The sequence below is a fragment of the Diadema antillarum genome, unplaced genomic scaffold (genome assembly GCF_040938485.1).
Source record: "Diadema antillarum isolate AM-2024a unplaced genomic scaffold, OU_Dant_1.0 seq00000343_RagTag, whole genome shotgun sequence".
Classification (NCBI taxonomy): Eukaryota; Metazoa; Echinodermata; class Echinoidea; order Diadematoida; family Diadematidae; genus Diadema; species Diadema antillarum.
Window position 1 is genome coordinate 1352956 of NW_027271355.1, and position 25067 is coordinate 1378022.

Consider the following 25067-nt stretch of genomic DNA (forward strand, 5'->3'; position numbering starts at 1 on the left):
ATGGTTTTATTCTTACAAGCCATAAATGGGTAATAAGTCTCAGATGACTGCTACCATTGTATGTATTCCCATTTTATAGGTTGCTAGCATCAGTATCAAGTGGTAACATTTTATGTTGCTCATCCAAACTGTTGCTGAGTTCATGTTTTCTTTAACTATCCCTTTACATTTTGATTTTCTCTCCTGTTCCATTCTGTGTTGCAGTGAACCCAATCTGCTAGTAAGAGCCTGCAATCAGCTCGGACAGTTTCTTCAACACAGGGAGACGAACCTCAGGTGAGTGTCCCTCCCCTCATCTCGCTCCATTGACCATCACGTCTCCTGGTATCATCATCAGCTGTAGTCACACTGACAAAACTTCTCCAAGTTCAGAGTTCTCAAAGTTTGGCCAGTCTAAATGCAAATATCCCGAAAACTTCTTGCAAAACTTCCCACCAAAACTTGGGAAATTTCCCGAACCCCCTGCAGATTTTTTCCAAGTTTCTGCTGTCCAGACACATGTGGCTGAAAAGAAGTAAAAAAGGAAGCAAAAAGTCTCCCTCATGCTCAAAATTATTTCAGTACTAAGTGTCTGTTTCACGTAGCAGGCAAGAATCTTTCATTTTCTTCTTTCCACAGATTGCATTTGGTTGCCCCTTGGTGAATAGAAATGTTGATGTTCGTACAGTGACTCCCTACTCAAAGATTGATCTTGCTCTTTGCTTCAATTTGCTCCAATTTGCGAGTCTCGTGTGCCGGATAAGCTGCAATCTGAAGGTCTTCTGGGGTGATGCTTCCTGTTAACGTGTTTGCTATATATTTCCCAAGTCAACCAATATTTGTGACATTAACGGTTCATGGAAAATATTGCCTCCCGCAACGCAAATGTGCTGTATGTATATCATTTCCAAGGTAGATGGTCCGCTAACTTTTCTTCTTGAAAAGGGAAAATGATCAATTCCCATTTCATCGCTGCAGTTCTCGATTGCGAATCTGATCACTCACAAAATTGTCTCCAAGGTCCCATTTCGTGAAATGTCGCACTCAGAAAGTCTTTGGCGCATTCATTACGTTTTCAGACCAACCTCAAATGACCTTTTGCCACTTTGATAGTAATAACCTAGCAGTCATGATGAGGAATGTAGCTGATGTATTCCTTTTCATTTGTGTTTAAATCTTTTCTTTCCCCCTTCCCCCACCCCTTGTTATCCAGAATGCCTAAGGCAATATTTTTCATTACGAGAGATTGCAGTTTTCTGCACAGTGCTTTCCGGAAAGGGATCCGCAAGCCTCAGATTATTATTTTTTTTTTTCTCTCTCTCTCTCTTTCTTTCACTCTAGTGCAAAACTGAGCTTGCCAATTTCATAAAAGGCATATTGGTACTCTGGAGCTCATATCCATGTAGAGTTACAAGCTTATCAAGTTCATGCTCATAGTGCCATACAACACCATGCTGAAACTGGAACCAGCACCGAATATTCCTATTCCACTCCCAGTGCCACAGTGTAAAATTTGCTCTGTGTAAAGTCTGCTAGTCTAAAGATTAAAAAAAAGAAAAAAATGAATATCAACAGAATAATGATCTCTTTTCAGCCTTTGTGAACGTACTTGACCCCATAATTCCTTACTAAGATTTCATACCAGACCCTTACTAACGCATACTAGGCTAGACATAGGATGTCCCATAGTTGAAAAAGCAGCTATGCAGTTATCTTGCTCTTGTGAGCATATGTCTTTTTTGACTGAATGAACCATTTCAATTCAATTCTAGATATCTTGCTCTCGAGAGCATGTGTCTCCTGGCGTCGTCAGAGTTTTCCAGGGAAGCCGTCAAGAAACATCTCGATACAGTAGTCACAGCCCTCAAGGTGAGAAGGCGTGTTTCCGTCCTCACACTAAGAAAAGGAAGTTACATGTGCCTCTGTAAAACATTTCATAAACTGACATGCTTTCAGAATTGTTTGGATGTACCTGAGTTGACAGACTGTATGGCGGCCTGTTGAAAGAGAGGAAAATAGCACTGCTCAAAGGATTATTATTGCAGAAAGGAAAAAATATGTAGAGTATCATGTTGACAGAAAGAAAAGACTCTGTGTATGGTACATCATCTTCATAGAATAAGACAAAGAGGTGTGTCTGTTTTGTTAATCTACACACAAAAAACAACAACAATGTGATGGTATGGCTTATGATAGAAAAAGTGTTTACAATATAGATAGACACCATATTCTTAACCTGTATCATCTATTACAAGGAACTACAATCATAGTTGTAGATGTCAATATTTTAGAGATATTTATTTTTTGACACTGATGATGCAGTCGTACAAACTCCAGTTCATAATACAGACCCCCGAGCTATAGACACAAGAATACTATATTTTTGTTTTATTTATTATCAAATTATTTGTTACTTAATTTGTAACATTGCCATATCTTCAACTTTGAAAGTAATTTTGAAATGTTTTGCATTTTCTTACAATGACACGTTCCGTTCGTATTCATGTATCTTTGTGCAGACGGAGCGTGATGTAAGTGTGCGACAGCGCGCCGTAGACCTGCTTTACGCGATGTGCGACCGGAGTAACGCAGATCAGATTGTTGGCGAGATGCTGGTCTACCTGGAGAAGGCCGACTACTCCATCAGGGAAGAAATGGTGAGGGGAATCTCTCGTTTCTTGTCCTCTCTTTTCAATGCCCCATCATACTCTGGTGTTGTGATCTATGATAAAAGAAGGGTAACTCTTTATGTGCGATCTTTGCACACCCGCACGCCCGACTCGGCCAATAGCGTGCCAAGTATTTTGCTCATTCATTCTGAAATCCCAATACATTTGACTTGTGCAGACTTGTCTGTATGGTCAGCAGTTTATACCTCTCTCCCTCTATGGTGATTTCCCATAACAGTTAATCCCTGCTGATAGAACCTTGTCTCAACTTATTCGTTCACAGTGATGTTGTTTAATTGAGAAGACTCTGTTGAGAATGCTTTCCCTTCTCCCGTGTGTGTACCTCACTAGGTCCTGAAAGTGGCCATTCTTGCAGAGAAGTACGCCAGCGACTACACGTGGTACGTGGACACCATTCTCAACCTCATCAGGATCGCGGGCGACTACGTCAGCGAGGAGGTGTGGTACCGCGTCATCCAGATCGTCATCAACAGGGAAGACGTCCAGGGTTATGCAGCAAAGACCGTCTTCGAGGTAGACTACATTTGGCCCTTGTCGTGTTGGTAGACTTTTATTCACAGCCTTTATAGGAAAGCAATTTGTAGTCATTGCAAGCACTCGTAGCATGAACTGTGCAAAGCATTTTCCCATTGCCATGTCAGTAGATTTTTCAGTTTTTAGCTCACCTGAGCCAAAGGCTCAAGTGAGCTATTGCGATCGCCCTTCGTCCGGCGTCCGTCGTGCGTCGTGCGTCGTGCGTCGTGCGTCGTGCGTCGTCCGTCGTCCGTCGTGCGTCGTCCGTCGTCCGTCGTGCGTCGTGCGTAAACTTTTTACATTTTCATCTTCTTCTTGAAAACCCCAAGACCGATTTTCATCAAACTTGGCAGGTAGCATCCCTAGGGGGTTAGGAACTCAATTTGTTAAAATGGGCACCATGCCCCACCCAGGGGGCCCCCAGGGGGGCCCAAACCCCCCAAAATTAAGGAATCTGTAAAAATCTTCTTCTCTAGAACCAGAAGTGATAGAGCTAAGTTAATACTATGAGTTAGTACATTGATGACTGTAGTTTCAAGTTTGTTCATGGCAGAATCAGGGGTGCCCCCCTTGGGACCCAGGGGAGGGGGGTGGGGAAGGGTTCTAATGGGGCCTAAATTGTACATTTTCATCTTCTTCTTGAGAACCCCATGACCCATTTTCACCAAACTTGGCAGGTAGCATCCCTAGGGGGTTAGGAACTCAATTTGTTAAAATGGGCACCATGCCCCACCCAGGGGGCCCTCAGGGGGCCCAAGCCCCCCAAAATTAAGGATTCTGCAAAAATCTTCTTCTCTAGAACCAGAAGTGATAGTGCTTAGTTAATACTATGAGTTAGTACATTGATGACTGTAGTTTCAAGTTTGTTAATGGCAGAATCAGGGGTGCCCCCCTTGGGACCCAGGGGAGGGGGTGAGGAGGGGTCCTAATGGGGCCTAAATTGTACATTTTTATCATCTTCTTGAGAACCCCATGACCCATTTTCACCAAACTTGGCAGGTAGCATCCCTAGGGGGTTAGGATCTCAATTTGTTAAAATGGGCACCATGCCCCACCCAGGGGGCCCCCAGGGTCCCAAACCCCCCAAATGAAGGAATCTTTATTAATCTTCTCTAGAATCAGAAGTTATAGAGCTGAGATAATACTATGAGTGAGTACATTAATGACTGTAGTTTCAAGTTTGTTCATAGGAGATCCAGGGGTGCCCCTCTTGGGTAGGGGGGGGGGGGGGTGGTTGGAAGGGTCCAAATGGGGGCCTGAATTGTACATTTTCATCTTCTTCCTGAAAACCTCATGATGGATTTTTGTCAAACTTGGCAGGTAGCATCCCTAGGGGGTCAGGATCTCAATTTATCAAAATGGGCACCATGCCCCACCCAGAGGGCCCCAGGGGGCCCCAATCCCCCCAAATTAAGGAATCTTAAAAAAAAATTGGGCCTTTATTGTACATTTTCATCTTCTACTTGAGAATGCCTGGTCAAATTTTGGTAGAGCTGTGAATAATTTAGGTTAGTGACTGCGTGAAAGGTGAACTTGCGATACTCAGGTGAGCGCTAGACCCGCGGGTCTCTTGTTTTCCACAGCCTTTCTATTTTCATGGAACCGGAGTGTTGTCATGGCAAAGCTTCACTTGTTGCATATTGAAACTGTGCCTCTGTCATACTGTATATGGCGTTTATATGATGCAAGATTTTTATCTCTGTGAGTTTTATGAGTTGGGAACCATTCTCGAATTCAATAGTGCACAAAAATATTAACTCCGATCCTGTCTTGAACCTGACGCGCATGCACTTCGCCATCCATTGCTGTACTCCACGATCGCGAATTTAACCACTTGCAAAATTATCAGAAGTCCCGATATGCAAAGAATTGGACTTGGTATAGTACATGCCGTGCACTGTAATCATTTGAAGCATAGAACCCTATGTTTGATGCAGCAAGCGTAGATTTAGATGTACTGAGTGTTGTTTTATCAAAATAGTTTGGCATATATTTCTCATGCAAAGCATCTGTTCATCAAAAATTATTGCTTCCAGCAATCAAAGTCAAACATGAGTTCAGTTCGATACATACCCCATCTAACCATTTCCACAGGCACTCCAAGCCCCAGCATGCCACGAAAACATGGTGAAGGTGGGTGGCTACATCCTGGGAGAGTTTGGCAACCTCATCGCGGGAGATCCCAGATCAAGGTTAGTGATAATCGGCTTGAAAGATGCCGAAAAAATAGTTAACCCCCACATTGAACATCCTGCACCAATGCTACAGCCTTTTTGAGATGCCACAACGAGTGCTTCGGTATTGAGAGATGCCTGAAACCAGTGTTTTTATTTGCTTTCTTAGAAGTGTGGAAAGGTGTTCATGACAGATTTACCATCAAAAGAATCTTAGAAACAGTTTTACAACTTCAAAGATGTGCGCAAGCAGTGTTGCAGGCTGAATACCACTGAGATGCAGCAATTCACCCGCCAAATTTTTTTTTTAAAGAAAAAGTGTGATAACTTGAACGCAACTGGCAGAAGAATTGTCTTCAGTTTCAAGTTTCTTTGGACCTCATACTGTCATTAGGATTCTGCTAGATGTGTGTCACTGATGTAAGCTCATTACTCATCTCCCCAGCGCTTGATGCTGATTTTCTTTTCTTTTCTCTCTTTCAAGTTGACAAAAGCTCTCACCACTACTGTCTGTTGTTTAGTGCACAGCAGGCACAAAATGATTTATATTTAGGAGGCATCAATAATGATAGTTGTGATAGATAAATTGACTCCAGATGGTGATTGATCCTCGACAGAATTTGACAGTTCACAGAAAACAGGCAATCTTCACTTGAGATCTGTTTTAAATCATTGGCCCACCACAGCAATCTCAGTGAGATACCCTCATCATATTCTAGGTTTTATATAAAGCGAGAAAAACTGTTTTGCTTTACACCACAAAATTACATCACTGAATTGACTGTACGTGAAAAATTGACCATCGATTCAATGTCCTTTTGTCCCTCGTCCAGTCCGCAAGTCCAGTTCAACCTCCTGCATTCCAAGTTCCACCTGTGTACTGCCCCGACGAGGGGGCTCCTCCTCTCTACTTATGTCAAGTTCATCAACCTGTTCCCGGAGATCAAGCCCATCATTCAAGATGTAAGTACCGCTGCACATCCAGTCACACTTTTGCTTGAAGTCAAAAAGACGGTATTGAAAAGGGTTCAATATTCATGTACAACCAATTGGAATTTGCTTGCCATACACCGAAAGGGTCTCCCAAGAAGCTTGTATGGTTGACATGATTTGCCAAGGTAATGGATTGTTTGGATAAAAAATGAAGAGGTTATTAAACCGGTAAAACATGATACTGTAAAACATGATATATTCGCGGCATGAAATTTTCGCGAATTGGAGCCTACAGCCTTTTTCGTGGCATGAAATTTTCGCGAATTGCTACTGGCGTTCAATGCATGTAGTGTAGACAAAAGCTTTCGCGTGTATTTTAATTTCGCGAATCTTGGCGCTCGCGAAATTCGCGAAATTAAAATGCATTCGAAAATTCCTCGTTTTACAGTAGTTTGACACATACAAAGCTGCTATGTGACCCTCATGTGAACAATAATATCGCCCGCTACAGGTACTACGAAATGATAACCAGCTACGCAATGCTGATGCCGAGTTACAACAGCGAGCTGTAGAGTACCTTCAACTCAGCGTGTGCACATCAGCAGACGTCTTGGTGAGTACAATGAAGAAAGTGATTGGAGTTTGTTGTCCCCGCCGAACGAGTTCGAGCAGGGGACTATGAAACGGGCTCCGTACGTGTGTGTGTCCGTGTGTCCGTCCGTCCGTCCGTGTGTCCGTGTGTGCGTCCGTGTGTGCGTCCGTGTGTGATCAAAATCTTCAATTTGCTACTTCTCTGTCATTTATGAGCCAATTTTGATTCTGTTTGCTTTATATGATAGCACTACATGGGAGCTTTGAAACTTCTACACAGAATTTCAGTCGTAACCTTTGACCTTGACCTTTGACCTATATTGTACATTTTGCTACAAAATGCTACTCCTTCGCCATTTCTAACCCGATTTCGATTCCGTTTGCTTTGTGTGATGGCACTAGGTGAGGGCTTCAAAACTTCTACACAGAATTTTGACCTTTGACTTCTTTGACCTTTGACCTTGATTTTTGACCTATATTGTACATTTTGCTACAAAATGCTACTCCTTCGCCATTTTTAACCCGATTTCGATTCCGTTTGCTTTATATGATGGCACTAGTTGAGGGCTTCAAAACTTCTACACAGAATTTTGACCTTTGACTTCTTTGACCTTTGACCTTGATTTTTTACCTATATTGTGCATTTTGCTACAAAATGCTCCTCCTTCGCCATTTCTAACCCGATTTCGATTCCGTTTGCTTTATGTGATAGCACTAGGTGAGGGCTTCAAAACTTCTACACAGAATTTTGACCTTTGACTTCTTTGACCTTTGACCTTGATTTTTGACCTGTATTGTACAATGGCTACAAAATGCTACTCCTTCGCCATTTCTAACCCAATTTCGATTCCATTTGCTTTATGTGATGGCACTAGGTGAGGGCTTCAAAACTTCTACACAGAATTTTGACCTTTGACTTCTTTGTCCTTTGACCTTGATTTTTTACCTATATTGCACATTTTGTTACAAAATGCTACTTCCGGCGGGGACATATATTACGCACCGAGTAATTTCTACTTTTCCTTGTTTTTTTGGTATTCACCATGTTTCGAAGCATGCATGGAGTAATTGCCGTCATTATGAGTGTAAAAGTGATTGGAATTTATGGAATGGAAAACCAACATCATATGAATTGTAAAAATGAATAATTATACACTAGCTTGTGGGAATGCCAAGTTGGATTGATATTAGATTGAGGGAACATGAAAAAAGGAGAATTTGTGTATTCGGGTTGTGGCAAATGCCTTGCTTCAGGTTGGATTTTGCGAAAGTAAGCCATGCAATTCAAATTTTATTTGTCTACACTAGTAATATTGACTCAGATGAAAGTGATGTTTGGGATTATATTGATCAATATTCCCATAGAGAAAAATTATATTTGTATTTTTTCAAAGGAAGGGAAATATGGCAGAAAATGAAGCAAAGAACACAAGGATTAAGATAACCAGAACAGTCACTGCAAAACAACAACAATAACAAAACAAATAAGCAGCAGCAGCAACAACAAACAGGACATCACCAGAACTTATGAAACATTGTGTGAACTTGCAGAAAAAGAAAAGATTTGAAAAATGAAAAAAAAAAGAATGAATAAAAGATGCATTTAAACTCTGAGCCATTGACAAGGAGTAAAAATTTAAAACCTAGGTTTGCCATTCAAGTTGCTAAAGCCCTTAACTTGTTACACGTGCCAGGCGAGATCGAGTAATTCAGACGATGACATGTTTCAATGTTATATGCTGCCCTCATAGGCCACAGTCTTGGAGGAGATGCCGCCGTTCCCCGAGAGAGAATCGTCCCTTCTTGCCAAACTGAAGAAGAAGAAGCCGTCGGCGGCAGCCGTCACGGAGGAGAAGAAGAAAGGAGGAATCGAACTCAACAGTATAGGCGAGAGCAGCACAGATTCGATAGAAGTGAGCTTAATGCTGATTTCCAATTTTCATGTTTTTATTCTAATTGATTGACAAATTGCTCTTCATCGATGCAAGTAAGCATCGATTATTTAGTGTTTTAGTGAAAAACCATGATAAAATAAAATCACTGGCATATTTGCTAAGAGTTTGTAAATTTGAATAAATTCACAGTACCGACTACTATAAGGGATAAGACCCAGCACTGGCTCCGAAGTCCAGTGGATACGATGCCTGTCTAGTAATCAAAGGAGATCATTGGTTAGAGTCTAACCCTAGTGTGTATGCACGTGATATATACAATGTATATGGCTGGTGGGGCGACAAGACCTCGTATCTACAAAACGTCAAATGTTCAGGAGAGCCAAAAAAAATGGTGGCCAAAGCACTATAGCGAATGGGATAGCCTTTCTTTTGACATACCGTGGTGGCTTCATTTTTGGAGCAAGACAGTTGATATTTGGACAGGACATCACTGAACCCATTATTTGACTATTGATCCAAAAAAAAGTCATTTTCACCAAAATTGCAGATACAAGGTCTTGTCACCCCAGCGACGATATATATATTTCATCATGGCTACTACTTAACCCTATTCCAACTGGGGGGGGGGGGGGGGGGGGGGGGGGGGGGGGGGGGTCAAATTGACCCCCCCTCGACATTTCGCGCCACGATTCCGCAACGCGCAAAGATTTTGCCCCGTCGTTTCATGACTTTTTTCATTGAAGTCTCCCGCATATTTTGAGACCAAATTTGCGATGTCCGGGTACACCGTTCTGAAGTTACATAATGTTTTGCATATGCATGTCAACCCGAAAACGGCTCAAATTCATGATATCGTGTGCAAATCCAATGCAAATTGTGTTTTTTTGTTAAATTGATATAAATTAGATTATTTCAACTTTTAACCAATGAAATTAATCAATTCTAATGTAGATAAGCTTGAAAAAGTGCCTGCAACAAATTTTGGCAAAAAACAATAGAAAACAAAAGGTCGAAAAAACAACAAAATACATAAGAAATTAACAAAACAATAAAAAACAAAAGAAATTGATTTTGATTGTGCTATTTTTTTACAAGAAAATTGTTTGATGTGTCTTTAGAAAGTCTGACACAAGAATTTAGCAATCCTTCAGTCTTTTTAATGGAGTTATAGGTGAAAATGTGATTTCATGCGTAAATTTGCATAAATTGATTTACTAAAAATAGAAAACTAATATTTTTCTATTGTATGACCATGCAGTCTTGTAGTTGACATCCGGCTCTATCTTCAGGCAAAATTTTGCGGCGATCATGCGACCAGCGGCCGAGATCTGAAGGGGAGGGTTCAAATTGACACCCCCCAGTAAAAACTTGGTCTCAAATAGCCCAGTTAGAATAGGGTTAAACATTGACTCATTAGAGCTCATTTATGTTGAAGGGCAATTTGTCAATCAGTTGCAATAGAAGCGACTTCAGGCAAGAACCTGTTAATTTGAATGATATTGCTCTTACCTCTTTCTCTATGTAAATGCCATTTACAAAGATTGGGTATTGGATAAGATTGAATCAGGGCAGGTCATACATCAGGGGATGGCAACCCAAAAGCTCTGACTGTTAAAGGACAAGTTCACCTTCATAAACATAAGGATTGAGAGAATGTAGCAATATTAGTAGAACACATCATTGAAAGTTTGAGGAAAATCGGACAATCCGTTCAAAGGTTATGAATTTTTGAAGTTTTTGTGCAGTAACCGCTGGGTGAGAAGACTACTGCAGTGTGTGAATAACTTAGATGTCACATGCGTACAACACTACAAGGAAAATATAAAGAGAATTTCACAAAATTTCATCTTTTGAAAAAAGTACACATTTCCCCGACTCTATACCGACAGATGTTATGGGTAATATTATTCCCCCTGCCTTTAGAAAGAGGCAAGTCAAGTGCTCTTTTATTATGCGAAAGAAGTGAAAATATGTTGAATTTTCTTTACATTTTCTTTGTACCTGTTGTACGCATATGACTCACAAGCTGTAGTAGTCTCCTCATCCAGCGGTTCCAACACATAAATTTGAAAAATTCATAACTTTTGCATCGATAGTCCAATTTTCCTCAAACTTTCACTGATGTGTTCTACTAATATTGTTGCATTCTCTCAATCCTTATGTTTATGAAGGTGAACTTGTCCTTTAATAGACATATTGTACAGCGTATCGTGAGTAGAATTTGCAAGGCGAGGGAGACTAACAACTTAGCGACTGAAAACATTAAAATATGCACAGGACTTTATTTGCTCAGCTGTATGTCATTGGGCAACAGATACAGAAGATTGGTGTGAGCTCAGCCATTATCACAGCAGCGTTTATTTGTGCAAAGTGAAATGACAATGACAATGATCTTACTTCATCTTCTGCTGCCATCTCATTATTTCTTCATATGTGACCGTACACCACAAAACGAACAAAAAGTCGCACACAGTGATTTTGTGTGAGGACTGAAAATAGATGAAATGGGTCAACCTTACCAATCTTGAGTTTTTCATATTTTCTGAAAGAGCAAGTCTTTTTCTATGTTATATCAAAGTTTGGGAGCATAAAACACACAGGTAATTGTGTTTTCAGCAGTTTTTCTCGAACACTATTTGGTGGTATAGTGTGATCAGTTGTTTCTCATAGAACCCTCTTCCCATTTCTCAAAAACCCTGTCCATACACTTCACTTTTAACTCCAATAACTTTAGAGAGAATGATGCTATTGCATTGAAAGTTGGTATTAATCATGTACAGAATATGCTAATGAAGCATGCTCAATTTCAGCTTAATCTTATAATCCCTTCATTATTGTTGCTCCAGTGGTCAACATCCTGTTTTTTGTTCAATTCATCCCTCAGCTAGCATGGCTTGGTACAGATTAAGCGCTTGAATACACCCTGTACTTCAGAGCCTGTTTTCTCAATTCACACTTTCCAGAGTGTGTCCTCTCTTTCCAATATCTAGATAGGTTTATAGGAGAGTCCATTTGAATTGAGTTATACATCATTTTAAAGCCTAGAGTCTGCTCTTTCAGAATCTACTCTTAACTAAAAATCCATGTCTGGCGCCTTTTTGTTTGTTTTGTGATGCAGGGTCACATATGCTCTCTTTGCCATTCTGACAAAGCAAAGCTGAAATGTCATACCAGGGCTCAATATTATCCATGGTCTGGTGGCCAGGGTCCACTAAAAATTAGTGTCAGGCCACCAAATTTATCTTACATGGGCAACTACAATTCAAAATGGATTGTTACGTTAGCTTTTATTTCGGGCCACTAGAATTTCAGATTAAAGATTTAAGTGGCCCAATTGGGCCACCAGACAAAAGAGTTGGTGTTGAGCCCTACATACCGAGGATGCCTCTGATGTCTTCCCTGTCGGTTGCTATGGTAATATATGAGAATATGTCCAGACTCTTTGGAAAGATGGTCATTTCTTCTTGGTGAAATGCCCATTTTAATGTAGGAGAATATTTTTGCTGGGATTGTGTTCAACAGCACAATTTTGGGAGAAACCAAACCCTGAATTTGAATTGCATGTTCTCATCCTAAATGTCTTTTTTCTCTCTCCAGTCCGCCGCTCAGCCCAAGATCCTCAGTCAGATCACGGCGCCAGTTGCTGCGTCCCCGAGCAGCGGGTCGGCGGACCTCCTGGGTCTGGTCGACTCCCCCGCTGCCCCACCTCCCTTGTCCGAGTCCCTGTTTGACCCGGCCAGCCTCACCTCGTCACCGGCCCAGCCCACCAACAATGGGGGCGGTCTCCTGGTGGACGTGTTCGGAGCACCATTGGGAGGAGGGGGAGGAGGGGGAGGAGGTGCTGCCCCGTCCCCTGGGGGTTTGTCACCTGGTGCAGAGGAGAACTTCCGGAAGTAGGACAACAACCAATAACTGCTTATACCCTTTAATTTTCGTATCATTTGTTTCCGTAATAACTCTATATTTATATAAATGTATATGTATAGTTTTCCGGCCTGTTCACTGCATTCCATTTTTAGAATATCAAAAAAGAAATTCAGCACATATTGGTCTTAATGTTTGCATCATTGTGTTCTGTATGTTTTTTGCATAAGGGTATGTCAAGTTTTCATTTTGCTTGCTTTCTTGTTTTTGTTTTTGTGGAAGGATATCTTATATCTTTTTCCTTCTGAAAAAGGGGAAATATATCAGGCCAAAATGTCCCTATAACAGAAATATGTTTTTTTTTTAATCTTCTTTTTTCGGTGTGATCAGATAGATTGGCAGAACCTACACATCATGACATTGTAATGGCTAGTCAGCAAGAAATGTAAAGTCTAGAATAGATCCAAGCAGTTTTGCTGTGTGCCGCTGTATGTCTTGTATTGTTATTTCTTTATGTGCCATGAGCTTAACTTTTCAAGCTTCTTCTATCGGCATTCAGTAGTCCATCCAAACTTGACCTACAATGTAGTTGAAGATTAGCTAGCCCACTTATTAAGTGGCAATGTCAATGTGCCTCAGTCCAGTAGGAAGGTCATGGGGATTAGGGGAATTAGGTAATCTCTATCTATTTCCAGATATATCTGAGCCACATGGCAAAGAAAGTGCACCAGCATGTGTGCCATCTGCAAGCAGAGAACAGTAAGGGTTAAAGCAGCATGATGCCCACTTTTTTGTCTTTGTAGATTTATCTGTAAGAGCAATGGAGTCCTGTACGAGAACGACCAGATGCAGATCGGAGTCAAGTCGGAGTACCGGGCCAACTTGGGCCGCCTGAGTCTCTTCTACGGCAACAAGACCAGCTACCAGTTCTCTAACTTCAGCACCAACGTCTCCAAGCCTGCATCACTTGACAACAATATCCTTGTGCAATATTTTGATTACATTGACCAGCTTGGTAGTCATAGGATAGGAGACCTCGCTCTTGCCATATTAGCGAAGTAGCACAATTGACCGATTCTGTGACGCGCTATGTGTATTTTTGGCATGGGCAGCGCCATTACTCGGTGTCTTAGCCGACCCCCCCTTCCCACTCCCCACCCCTCTCCCTACATTAGCACGCGCGCAGAATGAAAAACTGCTTTAGCCAATGGGCGTCTCGTACTGAGTGCGCGAATGCTTGCTTAGTGCGCGAACCTTTGTTACAAGTGCGTGATAAACATGTTGCCCGGGGTGGGGGAGAGCAGGGGGGATCGGCTCAGACACCCACTATGGCTGCGCCCAGTGCCATGAAATGTCTGCTGCCCTCAACGAACCCGAATTGGTCAATAGTGTGAAATGTAGTCGACAATATCTGCCTTTCATGTTTGAGTGATATTGACCAGCCGTGCTCTTGGATCACAGAGTATATTGCCTTATGTGAGTCTCACTTGGGGGAGATAGCACACTACTATCATGCATATTAGGGGAGGGCAATATTGATCTAAAAACATTAATAAAGTAAAGACTGTGATACATTGTAGTTGAGTGCTAGATATGAATAATAGTTTGTAAAGTCCTTCACAGAGCAAAGGTAACATTGCTGCTCAAGTAAAACAACTGGTTGTATTCTGCACTCCTGCCCTTATTAGCTATTATACAATGTATGTGAGATTACAGTAAAAATGTCCAACAAAACAAAGGTAGAATAATATGACACTTCAGAATCTTTTGTACATTTCGATCATTTTTTTTTTTATTCATGAGTGAATTTGTATGCATGGAGTAATTCCTTTTAGTGTAACTAATTTCTCTTCTCAATGAAATTCTTTTGATCCTTTTAATTCCTTTAATCGGAGGTACAGAGTTTGAATGCCGTCATGTACCTATGTCCTTGGACAAGATGTCTTTCACCCACCAAGTCCCTCTGACCCAGGTGCATAAATTGATACCTGGGAACTCTAGGGTACTTTAATACAGTACTGGCAGGACCCTCTGTACAGTTGCAACACTGAAGAGGCTACCCTGTATAAAGAAATCTGTATTATTACTATTTTTATTATTATCAGATGATGTCAGTCACCATGGAAATTTTTTCTGTGCAGTATGTCCCCCAAAAAGTTACAATCGGATTTTCACATTGATAACACCCAATATGATTAAACTATCGAAATGCTACTTCAGGGTCTTGAAATGTAACATCATAGCTCTGTTTTGCAGAAAACCCCATTCAATTTGGTTGAGTGGTCAGGGAGAAATTTGGATTGTTGTAAAGCATGTCATGAGTCTGATTTTTCCAAGTTACGCACTTGGATGCTCTTGGAACTGCATAATAATGCACGAACACAATAGACAGAACTTGGAGGGAAGAGATTCCTGACATGCTCTACAAATTTCCTCACTTCTCTTTGACCACTGAAGCAAATCGAATCACTATTGTTAAAGTTATCGTTGCGGAGGGTACCATTGTAAATGTTTTTTAGAGTAAATTAGAGTAAATATTGATGGCTGAGATGTTGATTTTGATGACAATGATGGTAAGGATGATTCAGAAAGATGATGTTGGTCCCAGTGGATACGACATATTGCAAGAATACAATTGATGATGATGTCAATAATGGTGATAACAATGGACATGCTGCGGATGATGATGATAATGATGATATGCTGCAATGGTGATGACGAGAATGATGATGGTGATGATGATGACGATGACGACAATGGTGACTCTGATAATGAAGAGCTGCTGCTAATGATGATAATGACAATGATGATGATGGTAAGGATGATCCTTAACATCGCCAGCACAGCTAGATATCAGCGTGGCACCGGTAGGGTCGACGGTTGACGGCGGCGCCCAAGTCCAGCAGCTCATCAATGTGGAATGTCTAGATGAGTTTGACGAGGCTCCTCTTCTATCCATCCAATACTCGTATGTACCCTGTCAACCCCCTCCCTACCCCTTCTCCCGAGATGTATAGCCCGCCGCACACTGTACGACTCGCGACTATACGACTGACAGACTTTGGATCTGAAATCAACAAACATGTTTTATTCTGAAGCTACTGTGACATATTTCGGATCCAAAGTCTGTCAGATGTATAGTCGTGAGTCGTATAGTGTGCTTTGGGCTTAACATATCCCCCTCCCCCAACAACCTCAATATTTTTAAACTTATATCTCTTGACTCACACACACTTGTCATAATGCTTCATAATGCTTGTTTAAAGCACAGTCTGCAAAATTGCTTAATCTCAGACATATAGATTTCTGCATTTCATTATTCTTTATTTTATTTTTCTTAATGCTTTACTTGGAGTGATATTAACTGTAATACTTCACATAGCAGCTGCGTAGGAAAATGCATCAGTAACGTGATATGATATGATGTTTGTTTTTTGTTTTTTTCCTTCTTGCCATGAGCGCTACACTTACATTTTTTTCCAGCATCATCTCACTAATGTGTAGTTTAACATTTTCTCAGCCTGCATGCTTGCGTGTCATCAACTTTGCAAGTCGCGGTCGATTCAGTGTCACGCTGACGCACACCTACTAGCGGCAGTTGAAGCTGATAGAATAGAATTTCACCTTGAGCAACATCAGAGCAACAGTGTGTATCTTTCTGAGTAATATTTCTGACTCTTTCTCGTCGTGTTACTTTCCCTCCCCCAGTCTCTCTCTTGCTCTCCCCCCTCCCCCGTCCCTCTGTCTGTCTGTCTCTCTGTTTGTCTGTCTGTCTGTCTGTCTGTCTGTCTGTTTGTCTGTCTCTGTGGCCCAAATTCACAAGGTGGTACAGTCTTTTGTCCATGGATTAAACCATCGACAAAGACCGTAGTTTTGTATGGGGTGCCAAGTGTCGCATGGCCTATTTCGTTACAAAATGTTAATATTTTGTCGATGAATTGATCATTTCGTTCATGAAATGGTCATTACGTCAACGAAATGACTGATTTCGTAACGAAATAGGCCATGTGACACTTGGCGCCCCATACAAAACTACGGTCTTTGTCCATGGTTTCAACCATGGACAAATATTGTACCACCTTCGTGAATTTGGATCACTGTGTCTCAAATTCAATAACGCTCTTTGATGCATTTCTTGACATCATAAAGCATATGATGCACTGGTATTTGTATTGTGCTTTTCAGCAGCTCTTATGTCATAACTTGCATTGCATAAAGTCATCTGTCAACTTTTGTTCATCTTTCCTAAATTAGCCGTAGCGAATTCATGGATTACCACATGATAAGCTTTGTCGGGCAGCGAGAAATTAGAAGTGAAAAAAACAACAACAAACAAACAAGAATGCTTCACAGTAACACTACATCCCAGCGATTGTATATGTGTGTGGTTTGCTATTCTCTTGTAAATTTGTGTATGACACACAGTGACAACTTTTATGGCTGTCATCATGTGCAGGTTGACCATGACATTCATACATACTGTGTAATTTCTCTCAAAACAGCCCGTGTGAGCCCAAATATGTGCGTAGGTCAGAAGGTTATGACCAGATAGATTATTTCCTTTTTCCACAAACCGTTATTCCCCCCTTATAATCCCAGTTTTTGACTTGATACCTGTTCATCGCATGGAATAAAATAAAGTCCCCAAAAAGTTATGATTGTAATAAAAGAAAAATTGATAAAAGAGATACAAATAGCTAAAGCTCTGGTAGTGGAAAAAAGAAGAAATCTTGACTTACACAATTTCACAAAATGCAACAGACGTAATTAGGCAAAGCAAATGTGGCGTGAGCTAATTTCTTTGTTCTATGCCCTCTATAAAGAAGCTTTTTGTCTGGGTATAGTGTGAGATTTTCTGTTAATTTTGTTCTTCTTTGTACTGCTTTCAAACTGTCATCTTTTTTTCTTCAACATCGTTCCAGTCCAGCAGTTTGGTCTCATGTGATGTGCCCATGTTCAGTTCAGTGAGAATGGATGAGTGGATTAGGTGTGGTACAGGCCAAAGTACCATCATCCTCCTGTGGAGACATTTCCCATCAATTCAATTCCATTTATTTAATATTCAACTGCTCTGCAGGATGTCAAAATTATCCTTAACAGGGATGAAAGAATTTGAGAGTGGTATTAAGTCAGGGGTATTGTTAAGTCGGGGAGATTAGGTTCCTTATGTGTAGGGACTGTGGTATGAGATTTGAGGAGTTTTTTGGGGCCAGGTTTAGGGTTGGTGAAGTCGACCATTTGACGCATGATGGGATTAATGGTGAAATATACATAGGTCAAAAGGAAAAGAGAATGGCAGGAATGAGTTCGATTGAAGCTCATAATCCTATCCTGTCGTTAAGAACTCCACCAGAAGATGTTACCATAGAACTCAATACTGCTAGAATTCAGGCACGATTCATGATGGTGAAGAATTTTTGCTTTTCGATGATCAGTGAAAAGGTCAGAGGAGTCAGAATATTCAACAGAGTTATTAAGATGAGTCAATACTTCTGACTCTCATAACATGGCTTGATTTTTTTTTTTTTTTTTTGAATGATGCTGGGACTAGGATGGACCAATTTGATGATCCATAAGAATTTAGTGTTTAAATGTGATATTTGAACTCCTTAGGTAGACATTTGCTCACTAAATTTTAATTCCTTTGTTCTTTGTGTTTCTGATTTCCACCCATTAATATTACAGTTATTCAAAGCAACTCTCATTCAGCAGTTCATTCTCCTGTAATAGCTTTTTAGGTAGTGGACAGAAGTGGTAGTGGAATGTTGTACCGCCTTCACCAGTTTTTTCCTAAATATTGCCATGGGTTAAGTACTTCGCAGGGCACCCACTTCTCGTGAGCAGTGGGGTTAAAAAAAAAAAAATGGATAATTTGGTAAGCAAAAGTTAATCTCAGTATTCATTACTTTACCCATAATCACGTAGCAGAAGTGTGGCTGAGTTTCTTGTATGAAGGATGATTTGAATATTTTCAGACAGTGGCTCCCATAAAGCTGTTATCTCTGTGTTCTGTTTCCTTTTCTAAACTTCATCTTTGCATATCCAGTCAGCACTCTTGTGCAAAGACTAGTTCTTCAATAACTGCAGTACATTTCACCTGTAGAAGGTGGACAACATCAACAGGCTGTAGTCTCATCCCAGACTTATCCATTTATTAATATGGGCAGGGATACATAACGGTTCACATGCAGAGTGAAACATGGTAGGAAAACAATGCCAAGCTCGGGTGCTCATCTAATAGAATACAACAGTCATGAACGTACATTGTATTTGCAACCTGTACATTCCATGCATACATATGAAGAGTTTGATCACAAAATGGATTAAGATTAAGTGCCATATTTAACCATTTTGAAGTACATGTACAAAGTTCATCATCAGACAGAGCAGAATGAAACCTTCCAATGATACATTGTACCTTACTTCTTGCATGACAAGGAATATTCTTGAAGTTATTAAAGATGTCACATATATTTTTTTTTCATTTTCCTTGTCTTTTTAATCTAGTCTATTCTCAAAAATCTAAGTGACAAGAATGGAGTTAACTCGTTTTGCAACCAAACTCTTCATATACACACACACCCAGACACACATACACACATACAGCATAGCTTATCATTTTAGACTGCTCTCAAGCTAACTTTGCAATGAGCCTTTAATTGACATCAAGTATGTATCGTTAACGCTCCTTTCCCAGGCCAATCGATCATTTCTTGTCAAAGAGCGATTTCCCGCAATGCATAATTTGGCTTTGATATTCATAGATTGAAACCTATTAAAGTTATAGTTGAATCCTATTCAAAGTTCTATGCTGTTCCACATTCCATAATATATATATATATATATTTTTTTTTTGCATTCTTATAAGTGGTTCGTCCATAAAGTGATTTTGTTTTATTCCTTTTTAGTAAATCTTCCAGAATGTTTGTCTCAAAGACCTCCATTTGTTCAAAAAGAACAGAAAAAAACATAAACTAAACAATCATGTTATGCTCAATGTTATTTGTGCATTTAACAAAGGCAGCCTCCATTCATTTAAAAAAAAAAAATCGAAACATTTGTAGTATATCTATCAAAAGCAAAAGAGGTTTTAAATTCTTTACTCACTCCATACACTTGTAGACATACGCAATGCAAACAGTTTTCATGACTGAATTTTACCATGTAGTAATCAATAGAAGGTCAGAAAATGAGTGTTTAAGATAAAGCACACATGTGTGAATATATCATTGCTTCAGCTAGTGTTTCTCTTGACAATTATTCTTCATTATTGTCTGTGTATTGAATTTTAACCTAATTTAGAGAGAAATTATAAAAAAAGAAAAAGAATGATGTGTCCATTCCAGCTCTCAAATTGTTCTTACAACAAGCTTTTCATCCCATTTCCCCAATAACTATGTGACCTTACATCATAAAAAACAGACACAAAGTCACTTGATTATAACCAGAAGAAAAAGAAAGAGATTCTGTTGTCCAGTAAATTTAGTTCAGATTTCAACAGCAGAGAATCAGCAATGCAATGATGATGTATATTACCATTCCTGCCTCCACTTAAATAGATGGGAGGAAATCCAAGCTGGTAGTTTAGTTGTCTTTCACAAAAACAAATGTGAAGTTGCTTTGAATAAGATCTGTGGAAATACACTAAACTTGCAAACTCCTTTTATTGCAAAAAGACATCGCATGAAGGGGTTTATATCTGTTGCTACCACTGTTTTGGGATGGTTATCCTGAAAGTTAGTAAATGCAAATTGTGCTTTAGTTTATGAGTATTCCATGGTATTGATGTAACTGCCTACTGTATTGACCAATTTTTAATGTAATTTCATGCATGTCCTCTGGCTCCTTGTGTTTAGAAGAGCAACAAATTAAGGCAGTCAAAATATATCCAACAATTTTTGATAGAACTGCTTATCAAGAGACAGGATAGAAACACAAATAACAACATCTTTTTACACTCTATCTGATGATTTGAATCCCATTGTCGGAGGTTGATAGAAGGGAAATTCTGTCAGGAGATACCAAGAATCCAAAATGCCCCATGTTGACCAAAAAACACATATTTTCAGGCCTCCTGGTATACAGGCCCATGTGACATTTTGTCGATTTTGTGATGTGAGGTTACATACGACCCATTTTTCTTGTTTTTGCCTTCTTGCATTTTTCTGTTATGTTTCCCCCATCTGGTTTTGTTATAGGACCTCATCTGATAGTGCATCTAGCGTGGACAGGTAAAAAATTCCCCCAAATCCTTAACCAGTTATCTTTTTGATTCTGTAGGTAAACCCTCCCAGACCCCTGTTGTAGATGGAGTGTTTGTGACTTTTTAAGATATATTCAAGTTGGTTACCTTCAGTAATTGTGGCTACTGTTTCTCCTGATCCTTATACAGTGGGTTTGGCTGTGGTCTGTTGTCTTAGGTCTCATAGCTGCAGTAAGGGAAAGATGGATGCATCTATGAAACAACAAACAACCGTTCTGTTTTGGTTATTTATTTTTAACATAAAAACTAATGAAAAAATTGTGTGAACGATAACATCATTTGTTCTTTCTCATGTTTGCCGTCTTTTTGATTTGCACTTTCACTGTTCAAATGGCCCCATTGCACTTGGCATGTTTTCATCAAAGTTTTGAATTGGCAGATGCAATTTTGTTTCATATTTAATGCAGTTTGTATCATTGTTATAAGAATATATATTTGCAAGATTGGAGTCAGAAGCAAATTAGAAGAACATCATCAAAAATAGTATCCTGTCAAAAAAAAAAAAAAAAAATAGGTAGATGCATTTGCAGTCTTGTCAATATGCAAATTTTCATTTTATTTCATTTCTTTTTGAGAGGAAAAGCACTCTGATCAATGTTGTGCACATACAGCTGTACCACACCTAACCTTGCACAAAAGAAGCACATGCAGTAAATTGCAAATATTGTGCACTACAGTTATAAAAGTGTGCATGTTTATAGTTGTTGTGTTTATACTATGCATTTTGCATCATGTGGTGTGCTGTGGTATTAGATGTATCTTGTATGATGATTAACCCGTTTAGGACGAGTCCCGAGTATACTCGGGCAAGCTTCTATGGGAAATGCATGTTGTAGAAAAATCAAACCATCCTCAGTGGGTTAATATATGGTTTGAGTGATACCAGTATAAAATTGTAGGTGTTAATCATCTCTTGCATAGGTAACAGGAGTTCTGAGTACCATAGGTAGTATTCTGAGTACTAGTAGAGTAGTGTTAATCATAATATCGGCAGAAGAAATTTAGAAACGGTAAATGAAGAGTTAGTTTTAATAGTAGTTCTCAAACAGTGCTAAATAGAAGTAGTATGAAAAAAATTGTTGTAGTAGTAGTAGTAGTAGTAGTAACCCTGGGTAAAGGTATTAATACTGGTAGTGTTAACATGCAGTTTTGCTAGTGCTACCACGTAGTGGTCCTGATAGTAGTACAGGGGAAACTCGGTATAACGAACACTGCTATAACGAGATATCGGTTATAACGAGGAAATTTTCCCGGTCCCAAATTTCCTTCCACACAAGTCTATGTAAAATGCTACTCTTATAGCGAGATCGGCTATAACGAAATAACTGCTATAACGAGATAAATTTTGTGACTTCCAAACAAAGAAAAACATAGCCAATCACACCTGCTATAGCGAGGTAAAGCAAAATGCCTTCGGTAAAGCTTTACTACGCCTGTGCTATCATCTTCCGAGATTGTAAAGCTTGATGCGCCAAAAACTGTCTTGTACACACATAATCATTTTCTTCAGTGCACTCCAGCTAGCACTGCATGTTGTACGTGTAAGTGTGTGTGTGCGCGCACACTGATACAGGCAGAAAATGTGGTGGGACGGCCATAATGTATACATGACATCATCATAACGTTTAGCAGGAATGAGGCAATCTGATGCTGTGATTGGCTTTCTACATAGGGAATTCCCCATCTTCACACACACGCAGTCATAATGTACATACAGAATGCGTCACATACACACACAAGATTGTGCAGACCATATTCAAGCTTACATACAACACACACCCATACGATAACCACATACTAATCCACATACGATCTTGATACAATCGCAAGCTATATAAATTTACAAATTCAAACATCTACAATTAATAAGAAACACATTCTTGACTTGATATTGGATTTCCTTGGCGAAAAACATCTTCTTACCCATAAAGGTGAGTAATTCCCTCACACACAATATCAAGTTGTCAGTATTGATTGAAATATGATGGGTAGTCCCACATGTGCAAATTAATGTCGTTATGTTATGCCTTTATTTATGCCTCCTGATATAACGAGATATCGGCTATAACGAGGAAAATGACCCGGTCCCGACCATCTCGTTATATCGAGTTTCCACTGTAGTAATATTAGAAGAAGTAGTAGTAGTAGTAGTAGTAGCAGTAGTAGTACATGTATTAGTAGTAATAACAGCAGTAGTGGTAGTGGTAGTATTAGTAGCTTTCAATAGTAGTAGTAATAGAAGTAGTAGTAGCAACAGCAGCAGCAGTAGTAGTAGTAGTAGTAGCTGTAGTAGTAGTAGCTGTAGTAGTAGTAGTAGTAGTAGTAGTAGTAGTAGTAGTAGTAGTAGTAGTAGTAGTAGCTGTAGTAGTAGTAGTAGTAGTAGTAGTAGTGGTAGTAGTAGTAGTAGTAGTAGTAGTAGTAGTAATAGCTGTAGTAGTAGTAGTAGTAGTAGTAGTGGTAGTAGTAGTAGTAGTAGTAGTAGCTGTAGTAGTAGTAGTAGTAGTAGTAGTAGTAGTAGTAGTAGTAGTAGTGGTAGTAATAGTAGTAGTGGCAGTAGTCTTCATCAGAGTAGCGTTTATAGTAATTCTGATGGTAGTAGCAGTAAGGGTAGTGGTGGTAGTGATAAGATTATTAAAGTTGGAGTACATTGTAGAAAGAGGGTGAAAATCAAAGTGCCTTTATCTGTCCTTTTTATTTGTCCTACAATGTACCTTTAATAGAAGAATGCTCCGTACAATTGAATGTCCTGTGCAAGTTTCTAGCTTATTCATGTGCTAGAGTACATTCTATATTTAAAGCAGTTTATTTGCAAAATGCTTGGGTTTAGGAGCTTTTAAAAAGTAAAGTTGATTGGTATTTAAGCATATTCGGAACAGATGGCAGTACAAAGAATACTGTAAGAGTGGATATTTTCATTTGACTAGATTTTCCCGCTTGGCCGGGTAAGAAAAGTTTCGCGTGTTTTTAATTCCGTGTAATCAAGATATCAACTACTGGAACATATGGCAAGCAAAAATATTTGTGTGCTTTTATTTTCACGCTGGTTTCTGAATGCGCGAAATGCACAAAAAATTCAACACCGTGAAAATTTCCTCTTTAACAGTAATGCAAAGAGGGGCCATATACATTGTAAGACGATTGGTTACTGTGTTGATAGACCCAGTTTGTTATCATTGGAATGAAATATGTGGACCACCGTTAATTTAGTGAGATACATTGTAATAGGACAGGTGGCCACTGAGAGAAAGATGACTGTTGAAATACAATGTAGGTTTGACTCCAGTTCGTTACTGTGAATATCACAGGTTTATGTACTGTGCAGTAAATAAGATTAGTGGATAACATACAATGTAACACTGTCTCATATGTTTCAGTCACAGACAGGTTTATACCAACATCACAGATTTTTGACGGAATTATGTTCTGTCATTGGTCAACGGAATGATGTAATATTGTGTGTGGTACAAATGTTAATTCCTCAGCACATTATCCCAGACAGATGAAATGAATTTCTTCTGGAATATTAAAGAAAATTTAAGCTTAGTCCTTTTGGAAATAAAGTCTTACTTTTCATAACAGACGAAGAGATGTGCATAATGTATGAGTTGGTAGGCCAATATTGATGGAGATGTCTCAGTCCCTGTACAATGCAATGTGAACTGACAGAGTGGTGCGTATTTGAATATATGCTGTACTTGTTTCGTTAATATTGATTGCTGCTGTCTATAATACAGCTCTGTTGTTCCGTACAAAACAACTTTTTGGTGGGGAATATACTGGGAATATACTCTTTGAATGCATCAATTACGTTGCTATATCTTCCAACTTGTTATCTGGTGGTGGGAGACTAATAATATGATTTGATGTTTTGAATACACTGTATCTGTACTTCTATTTTCTGTGCTGTAACAGAGTTGCCCCTTGAGTAACGCATGGCCCCCCGTTTGTGTGGTAAATTTTTATGCAAGTGATTCTGAAAACTTGTGACATGCAGTATATCCCCTTGCTTTCGCAGAAAAAACAATGATTATTTGTCTTTCACTGAAATGAAAAGTCACCCAGTATATTTGATAATTGGGTAAGAAATGTGGTAAGAACCTCCAGACAGTTAAAAACAAAATTGTTTTGCTTTTGTTTTTATGTAATATTCACCTTGATTACAAAA

The 25067-nt window shown here is 39.5% G+C and overlaps 1 protein-coding gene across 2 annotated transcripts in view; it reads left to right on the forward strand.

Annotated features, from left to right (window-relative positions):
• Positions 1–25067, forward strand: part of LOC139730921 (AP-2 complex subunit alpha-2-like) — an 80671-nt gene that overhangs the window by 48893 nt on the left and 6711 nt on the right. Inside the window, exons 10-21 of one of the 2 annotated variants that reach the window (XM_071641802.1) lie at positions 205–276; positions 1752–1848; positions 2499–2636; positions 3000–3182; positions 5277–5374; positions 6190–6319; positions 6801–6902; positions 8632–8793; positions 12373–12668; positions 13443–13615; positions 15484–15607; positions 20838–20870. In XM_071641802.1, the coding sequence (XP_071497903.1) occupies positions 205–276; positions 1752–1848; positions 2499–2636; positions 3000–3182; positions 5277–5374; positions 6190–6319; positions 6801–6902; positions 8632–8793; positions 12373–12668; positions 13443–13615; positions 15484–15607; positions 20838–20870 (1608 nt within the window). The remainder of the gene's footprint in view (positions 1–204; positions 277–1751; positions 1849–2498; positions 2637–2999; positions 3183–5276; positions 5375–6189; positions 6320–6800; positions 6903–8631; positions 8794–12372; positions 12669–13442; positions 13616–15483; positions 15608–20837; positions 20871–25067) is intronic. The other variant, XM_071641803.1, reaches the window with a different exon arrangement.